This window comes from Propithecus coquereli, unplaced genomic scaffold (genome assembly GCF_000956105.1).
Source record: "Propithecus coquereli isolate 6110/MARCELLA unplaced genomic scaffold, Pcoq_1.0 Scaffold197, whole genome shotgun sequence".
Classification (NCBI taxonomy): domain Eukaryota; kingdom Metazoa; phylum Chordata; class Mammalia; order Primates; family Indriidae; genus Propithecus; species Propithecus coquereli.
Window position 1 is genome coordinate 467,148 of NW_012144633.1, and position 9,852 is coordinate 476,999.

The 9,852-nt window shown below is 35.9% G+C and overlaps 1 protein-coding gene across 1 annotated transcript in view; it reads right to left on the minus strand.

Moving 5' to 3' along the window:
• Window positions 1-9,852, minus strand: part of SPAG17 (sperm associated antigen 17) — a 281,081-nt gene that overhangs the window by 66,126 nt on the left and 205,103 nt on the right. The window contains exons 23-24 of the mRNA XM_012643425.1: window positions 5,428-5,606; window positions 3,461-3,620 (exon numbers count right to left, since the gene is read on the minus strand). Of these exons, the coding sequence (XP_012498879.1) occupies window positions 3,461-3,620; window positions 5,428-5,606 (339 nt within the window). The remainder of the gene's footprint in view (window positions 1-3,460; window positions 3,621-5,427; window positions 5,607-9,852) is intronic.

Below are 9,852 nucleotides of genomic sequence, written 5' to 3' on the forward strand. Positions count from 1 at the left end.
AAGGAACAGCACTGAAGAGACTATTCTATTCTTTTGGGAAATCTAAACATACTTCTACTGCGTAAATTGATACAGTAAATTAAACAAATCTGTAAGGATATAGAATAGGGATTGGCAAACTTTGGCCTATTTGTCAAATAAGGCTTGCTATCTATTTTGTACAGTCTGTGAAGTAATAATTCTTTTTACATTTCTAAAAAGCTAAAAAAATTAAAAGAATAATATTTTGCGATACATAAAAATTATATGAAGTTCAAATTTTAGTGTACATAAAGTTTTATTGAAATACAACAGAGCTAGGCTTAATTATACATTGATCTTGGCTACTTTTATGCTCCAATGGCAGAGTTGAGCAGTTGTGGTAGAGACCATATGGCCCAGCAGAGTCTAAAATATTTACTATGTTACCCTTTATAGAAAAGTTCGCTGACCTGGGACAGAGATCTGAACAACATGATTAACGAGTTTCATTGAATAAATTTAAGACGACTCTACCAAATAACACAAGATATGTGCTCTTTTCAAGTACAGAGCTTTTAAAAAACTTGACCATATATGAGGCTATAAACCATGTTTCAAAAATTTTTTGAACAATTAGTTAAAAATCAATTATAAACACAAACTAGAAATACTTCATAGGTTTGGAAATCTAGGAACAAGTTTAAATAACTGAAAGGTCAAAGAAAAAGTTATAATGAAAATTAGATAATATTTAAAATTGAAAAATACTAAATATTCCTTGTAAGATGGGAGAAGCACTTCTGGAATAGCAAATAAGAACCAGAGAAAATACACTCCTCTATAAAAACACTGAGAACATTGAAAAAAATTACCAAAATCAATTCTCTCAGAATTTTGGAGATTAACCAAAGAATTGCAACAATCTGAGGAACAATTCAAGAAAAATGGCTGAATCTCAGTAAGAAGAGCTGCTTTATGGTGTTACAAGTTTAAAATTTTTTTTGATGAAATATTATTTATGAAATTTCATTCCAGGAATGGAATATTATTCTGTGATAAAAAGAAATGAGCTATTAAGCCATGAAAAGATACGAAGGAATCTTAAATGTATATTACTAACTGAAAGAAGCTGGTCTAAAAATACTACGTACTGGCCAGGCGCGGTGGCTCACGCCTGTAATCCTAGCACTCTGGGAGGCCGAGGCGGAAGGATTGTTTGAGCTCAGGAGTTCGAGACCAGCCTGAGCAAAAGTGAGACCCCCGTCTCTACTAAAAGAAGAAAATAGAAAGAAATTATCTTGACAACTAAAAATATATAGAAAAAATTAGCTGGGCATGGTGGCACATGCCTGTAGTCCCAGCTACTCGGGAGGCTGAGGCAGGAGGATGGCTTGAGCCCAGGAGTTTGAGGTTGCTGTGAGCTAGGCTAACGCCATGGCACTCACTCTAGCCAGGGCAACAGAGTGAGACTCTGTGTCAAAAAAAAAAAAAAAAAATGCTATGTACCGTATAATTCTAACTATATGACATTCCAGGAAGGGCAGAACTGTAGAGACAGTAAAAAGGTCAGTGGTTGCCAGGAATTTGGGGAGGGGAGGGTATGTGTGGTTCAGGATGAGGCAGAGGAGAAGGGTGAATAGATAAAGTACAGGCATTTCTAGGGTGGTGAACTTATTCTGTATGATACATAAGGTACTGTAGATTCATGATATTGTGCATTTGTTAAAACCCATAGGATGTACAAACCAAGAGTTGTACACTCTATGTATAACTACGGACTTTAGTTAATAATAATATATCATGATTGGTTCATCAATTGTAACAAATGTACCACAGTAAAGTAAGACGTTAATAATAGGGGAAATTGTGAGTGGGGAATAGATGTAGTATATGGGAACTCAATTTTTATGTAAGCCTAAAATTTCTCTAAAAATAATCTATTAATTTTTTTAAAACGAGTGTTTTATCTTGGAAGGAAGGGATGTGAAGAAGTCTGGGACACACCCTGCTAGAAGCTCTTCGAGAAGTGGCTACACAGACTAGTCTCATATTAAGTCCTCTTGTATCAACAAAAGAGGGGATCTTTGAGCCAAGAAGTTTTGGAAAGCTATAGGGGTACTTTCATTTACTTCTCCAACAAGGAACCTCTGCTACTCCTGAAGGAAAATCTGTTTTATTAAATTTTGAGTAAGCAAAAAAGGAATTCAGTTTGTCTCCATACGAAATTACTAGATACTGTGGAAAGATGTGTGAAATTGACAAAAAATGATTAAATCTTGGTTTTGGATCATTAAAGGCATATGAGAAATTGAGAAAAATTTGTAAGGCATTAGAAGTAGTATAATTTAGGGTGCTCAAGCTCAAATCCCAGCTCTACTACTTGCTAGCTGAGAGACCTCAAGGAAGTTACTTAACCTCTCTGTGTCTCATTTTCTTAATCTGTAAGTTGGAGATTATTAAAATATGTACCTCACAGAGAATTAGCGGATTTAATATTTAAAATATTCAGGATGGTTCCTGATACACAAATACACATCTCTTATATATGAAGATCTCTTGAAAATTAATATGATAATGATAAGCATACAATAGTAAACTAAGAAAAGATTTGCATAGAAAATCCACAAAAGGAAAGAAAACCCAGTAAACATCTTTAAATGTTTAACTTCACCAGTAATCAAAGAAATGCAAATTAGCATAATAATAAGATATATTAATTATCTACCTAATTGAATAAGATTAAAAGAATGATAAAAAGCATTGGTGAGGGTATGAGGAAGTAGACATTTTCAAACTGTGCTAGTGGTAGGGGTGTAAATCAGAAATACCTCTCAGGACAGTGATCTTGTAATTTAGATCATGACACACACTGTTCATTGCTTACCCAACTGTTATCCACCTTCTTTTTCCTCTAATAGTAGTGCTCTTCTCCTGAGAAAGAGGTCAAAAATGTCAAATAGGCTGTTTTCCCAGCCTTGATCACCTGCGAGTTCTAATCAATGACATATGAGGTCTGCTGGGGGATAAGGGATCTGGAAATATTTTCCTCCTTGATAAAAAGAGACACTTGAAGAAAGCTGTTGTGTTTGCCCTCTTTCCTTTCTGCTTTGGAAGTTACTGTATAAGGACCTCATGCCTCTTGCAACTATGAGGAAAAGATCAAGAGAATCATAGAGATGCCTGTTTGGAATATTGACTTCATCGATCTGCTCAACCAGCCCTAAAATAACAGTCCAGATACTATAGCTAAAGTTGTGTAGGAATATATGACACAGGAAAATGTTCATTATCTATTACTAAGAGAAAAAAAGCAATTTATGAAATAGCATGTAATTCTGTGACTGCAATGAAAATTCATTTATACGTATATATATATATGAATATATCTGAATATATTCATAGAAAAGGTAAGAGGTATAATCATAATGATATTGAACACTTATTAAGCACCCAAAGACTTTATTAAATCCATTATAATTCTAGAGGCTTCAATTGTTACCTTTCTTTGTGATGGCAGTTTCAGACAGTGCTATTTCTGCTTTTTGCTGAGAAATTGAGTCCATCAAATCTCCATTATGAGGGCTTGTTGTCATTTCAGGAGGAGGATATATAAGACCTGAATCGGGACTACTGCTCACAGCACCATCTGCAAAGAGAATCTGAAGGAAAAACAAAAGTTTCCAGCATTCCCAGGAGCAAGGAGGAGGCTGGTTAACAGCAAACACTGTGTGTCAAACTGGAATAGCTTCAAAATAATCCAAAGAAGAAATGCTGTCTGCAGACCTCCAGACTTAGCATCACAGAGCAGTTTATAGAAGGGTAGATTTGGAGCTCAGAGACGATAGCTTCATAACCAGCACAATAATGTTATTTTATATTTTCTATTTATCTTCTGTTTTGTTTCTTTTCATTTCCTGTCTCTTCTTAGATTGATTTGAATTTTATTTTTTCCCATTCTTTACCCTTCCCCTAGGCAATCGGGAAATTACATACTCTATTTCAATTTTTCTAATGATTACATTTAAAATCTTATCATATATTGAAATGTGTAGTTTCTATTAATATCTACCTAATGTGTACAGGGTCTCTCGGTACTACAGATACAGCTCTCCTGTACTAGTATTTACACACTCCCAGTCAACATGACAAGGACCACCATCGGTTTGCTAATGAGAAGTCAAATGTCCATCTGGTTCTTATTCTTTTATAAGTAACTGGTTTCCTTCAGGAAGCTTTTGGGATTGTTTATCTAGACAGTCCTAAAATTGCATGAAGACATACTGAGATGATATTTTAAAGACACTTGGTATTAGTCTTGATTGGCACTTGGTTGCCCTGTTTAATCTTTTAATCCGAGTTTTTTTTTAAATTCTGGGAAAATTTCTTATGTTATATCTTTGATTATTTACCCCTTTCATTCTTACTATGTTCTTCTTCTGGAAATTCTATAATATGGATCCCTTTTCCATGTTTCAATTTTTCTCTCACTCATAATCCACCCTCTCCCACCCCTTGATTTCTCATAATTATTTTTAGCTTCTAAGAACTTGTGATTTTTTTCTTTAGAAACTTTTAAAAAATTTTATTTTATGGACCATTAACCTCTCAAGTCTCTGCCTATATTACTTTTACTCACTATTAAAATTTTTTAGGTATTTATTTTTATTTTTGGGTGCTATTTCTTTAATATATTGAATTGTGTTCTTTACTTTCATGGATTGGCTTCCCTCCAAGGTTGATGATTCTTAGGTGCATGGTCCTATTTCTCACTGAGAATCCCTTTTTACTTCTTAGTGGTGCAGTGTCTGGTTATGGGAGCTCCTCTTCTGCAATCATTGGGAGGGGTGGAGCAGGGCATATGGCTTCTGGTTTTTTATGGTTTCCAGTTCCCATCCCCAGGGAGTAGTTAGTTACCTAGGGAATTACCATCATTCTGAATTTCTGAGCTCAGAGCTCCTGTGTAAAATGTCTGTGTTAGAACTCCCATTTTGATTTTTAATTTTGCTGCAGGTTTTTCTCTTGTATATGTTTTAAACCTTGCTCTTTTTTTTCATCAGTCTGATCCCATCTGATGTGCATTTTTTTAGGAATTCTCCAAATCTTATAATGTATTATTGATGATATATTTTGTTACCTTCCTGTACTATTATGAATTTATTATTTAATGATTTTTTCTATATTTTAAAATACCTTGAGAGAGAGAGGAGGAAGACACTGTTTTCAGTCTGCAATCTTAGACCATGCATAGAAATGACAAGTTTATTTGTATCCTGTTTTTCATAGACAGTGTTTTTTTCTCTAACTATACTATTCATTTTTCATTTTGAATTATACTATTCTTCATTTGTCATTCCTTTTTCAAGTGAGTTGTTCCTCTTTACTGCTATAGTACCATTCCTTACCCATAGCCTAATTGTCTTTTACTTGGCAGTAGGAAATAGTAAATTATCTAAAATATTCTTTTACCTGTGTGGATCCATCCAACATATATTTGACAACGGTGCCTTGACTAGTGATAACTCTTGAAGCCTCCTGCTCCGCTGGTGGCATCACCGTTTTATAGAACTCATAGTGCTTCGCCCTCTGGGGGTAGCTCTGACGGACCATGATGTCCCAGGTGGGTTCCTCATTCGATACATACTGACCTTAAAATAAAAAAAAGAACAAAGCTTTATTGTGAAATGCTGTGGGGCTGGGATTTTATCTTCTTGCCTAAAGATGTTCTTTCTTTTGTCTATGTCTGAATAACTTGGCAGTTTCTATGTCATGACGGAAGGCCCAGAATACTGGTTCTTTGCTGATTTTGTTATATTAAAATGTAGTAAACAAGGTCATCTACAACACACAGCAGGTACCTTCTCCATGTGTAAGTGAGTCTCTCTAAGGAAATCCAGGATATCTCAGGGCAAAATTATGAAGGAAGCAGAGTTTTGTTGCCTTAGGTGTTCCTCCCTTCCCTACACCCCTCTTCCTCCACTTCTGTTGGAATATAAGATTAAGAGACATGAAAAGTTTCAGGAGTTTTGCAGGGCTTTGCCTTGAAGGAATCTGTGGGTGTGTTAGTTCACAGACTGGAAGCTGCTTAGCAACAAGGGGGCCATTATCAGAAGCATCTGCAAAGAGATGCGACTTTGAAGCCTGCAAGCCATCGCCTGGAGCTTGTGCAAGGCAGAGCTCAGCATTGGGCCCAAAGCTAAGAAGTTGATCAAAATGCCAGCCCAGCAGATAACATGTAGCTGGAATTATCTTAAACTTCAAGGTTATTCCTGCGTTACTCCTGATCACATATCTCTGTATTTAGAGAAATAGGTTAGAATAGTATACAAACTCAGTGTTCCAGCTTTATACATTTTTATCTTTAATTTGTATGCTCAGCTAGGTCTATTCTTAACTTAGGGCTTAAAATGTTTATCTTAGAAAAATTTTGTAACTGTCTATTCTTGTAGACAGCATTAGGTAAGGGTCCCTTGAAACCTTTGGGGAGCCTTGAAACCTTAACAAATGATCTGTACACATAATTCTTTGACCAAGGACAACTGCTTGATGTAACAATAAATACTGATGTGGGATTTCATTCAGGGCCTTCTGGTTCACGGGAATGCTGGAGGACCCCTAACTCCCCCATCACTTTAAACTGCACTTTGTCTCTGTCTCTATTATTTCCAAATCTCTTATGACAATCCTACCCTGGGACCTGTTTTGCTGGGAGAACAGCTAACTCCCTGCACACTTCTTTGAGTAAACTCTCACCCCTGGATACACAATGCTGCTGTGGTGTTGCCGGGTTGTCCAGAGCCCCAAGGGAAGTCACTCATTCAGACTTGTCCTAGTTAACATAACCCTTTCAACAAAATCCAGATCTCTCTCAGTGTTTTGCTATTAGCTAGCAACCAAGGAGAAAAGCACCTAATAAGCTCCTTCAAAAAGAAACCACTATTGTGGAGAAATTCTGGCACACAGTACCTACTCAGTTTTTGCTAATTGAATAATTTCCTCTTAATTTATAACATGGTTTATTGGGGCAAAAAAGCCTTACCACAAAGGAATTAACATGTAATGATGGCATTTTAAGGACTATATCAGGTTGGTAGGAAAATATTTTGCAATGAGGACCCTTCATGACACTCCTTAAATCACATAAGTAATAATAATGATAAAATAATAAAGATTTATTGAGATATTTCTATTGCTAAATGCTTTATGTATGTATCTTATTCAGTCCATCTCAACAACTTTGTAAAGTAGACACTTTCATTCTCCAGAGTTTTCAGATGGAGGATTGGAAAGGTTATAATTTCTCTAAGGTCATATGGTCAGCAAGTGGCAGAGCTGGCATTTGAATCATTTTCTTATACAGTAAAAACAGCCAATACTACCACAACCAAACACACACACACACACACAACCCCCCAAAACAACCACTAATATTTGAATAATATGCTCTAGGTTGAAAAGTATTTTCCCAATTAATTCCAAAGTCACCCAGGAAAGGGCTCAAGTCTGGGCTCTTTTTCTTCTTATGCCATAGTAACCTTCTTTCCCTATGTTTAAGACTGACCTTGTGAATATATTGTTACTTTGGTATTTGTGTTGTAATTATGTTCAGACTTGAATTAGGATATTTATAATATATAGAAGATTTTAAACATATGATACATTCCAGGCAAAGTTATTAGTAACTACGTTGTCTACCTTGACAGAAGAAGGAGAACATCAGGGTAGACAATGAAACTAATAGAAAAGACAAGGACGAAAGAGGTATTAAGCCGGGGTTTGATAATAGGATCAAGCAAACAGGCAAACAAAGAAATACAATCTTGAACCTAAAACGACATCTCTCTCAGTACACTCACAGCATCTTATACTTTGGAAAACATTTAGTGAGCATCTAGCACAGTGGATCCCATCATAGAAAACCTGAACCACTAGGGATCCTCGGGAATAGAATAGGGGTCTCACGTTCTATTCCTAATAATTCAGAAAGCCTAATGAAGAGCAAAATTAGGACAAGTAGATTAACTATAACATATAGTTTCTATTTTTTTTTTTTTTTGGCTGGCAAGTAACTAAAACATCAATTTATTTTTAAAAGGCATAGTCTTTTTCTTTGATAGATACACTTTCAAATGTGGTGTACTAAAGAGGATATTAGGTTGTGAAAAAATAAAAATCCACTGATATAATCTGACATTTATCAGATGAGAAAACATGGTCCAGAGATAATAACTTAAAAGGGCCGTATTGTTAGTTCATGCCAGGGCCAGCTTTAGAACTGAAGTCCTAGTTCAGTGCTTCCCTTGTTGCATCTCCTGCTCCTACTGCAACAATGGGTCTCCATTTAAATGATACTCAAATTCGATCACCAATGTAGACGCCCCATCAGGTTAATTAAAGAGGACCTACTTGTACTTATTTATTCAGCTGAATAGGTAAGGAGCCATGTACAGAGCCAGCGGAGATATAGTCTATAAAGTTATATAATGATACACGGAAATGAAGACTGGATTTCTCAATCCATTTGTTTTATTTATTTGATTTCATTTTTTCCATCTATTTTTTATTTTTACATATTCCGGGGTATGAGTGCAATTTTGTTACATTCATATATTGCACTGTGGTTAAGTCAAGGCCTTGGTACATACATTCATACATCACTGAAGCAACACACATTGTACCCATAAAGCAAGGTCCCATCATCGACCCCCCACCCCTGTTCCCTTCTCAATCCATTTGACCCACACTTATCTCTATCTACTTTGTGTTCACTGTCCTTCATTTTCTTCAGAGGAGCCAAGTACTATATCAGTGGCTCTCTGTAGAGGCAGGAATTCAGGGCCACAAAAGAGTTGTTAAGAGCATTGCCTTTGCCATAACTGGACCAAGAACAACATTTCAGCTCTGCCCTTTGGAGGTTGAGTAACCCTGGTACCAAACCACCTGAAGCCTCAATTTCTTCATTTTGTAAAATAGAGTTCTTAGTATCAGTCTCATAATATTTGTATTTTGTCAAGTATGTTAAGTACTTGGCCATAGTAAGTGCTCAAAATTTGAAAATAGCTTATTGTTCATTATCAACAAGAAGTATGTTTATACACAAAGAGTGCAATGCGCACCACCTGAAGGATGGACATATTTGAAACTAGGACTTAGTGGGGGAGGGGGGAGCAAGGACAACGTATGTAACCTAAACATCTGTACCCCTATAATATGCTGAAATAAAAAAAAAAAAGAAGTATGTTTAGTTACTATAGCCTTGTAGTATAGTTTGAAGTCTGGTAAATTGATGCCTCCCATTTTGTTCTTTTTGCCTAGGATTGCTTTTGCTATATGGTGTCTTCTCTGGTTCCATATGAAGAGTAAAATTATTTTTTCTATATGTGAAAAATGATATTGGTATTTTAATAGGGATTGAATTGAATCTGTAGATCACTTTGGGTAGTATAGACATTTTAACAATGTTGATTTTGCCGACCCATGAGTATGGTATGGTTTTCCACCTGTTTATGTCCTCTGCTATCTCCTTCCTCAGTGTTTCATAGTTCACCCTGTAGAGGTCTTTTCCCTCCTTAGTTAAAATATATTCCTAGATACTTTATTTTCTTTGTTGCTATTGTGAAGGGTATTGAGTCTTTGATTTGGTTCTCAGTTTGACAGTTATTGGCATATGTGAATGCCTCTGATTTGTATGTATTGATTTTGTATCCTGAACTTTACTGAATTCATTTATCAATTCCAGGAGTCTCTTTGCATGGTACTGGCACAAGAACAGGGACATAGACCAATGGAATAGAACCGAGAACCCAGATATAAAACCATCCTCATATAGCCATCTAATCTTTGACAAAGCAGACAAAACATACACTGGGGAAAAGAATCCTTATTCAATAAATG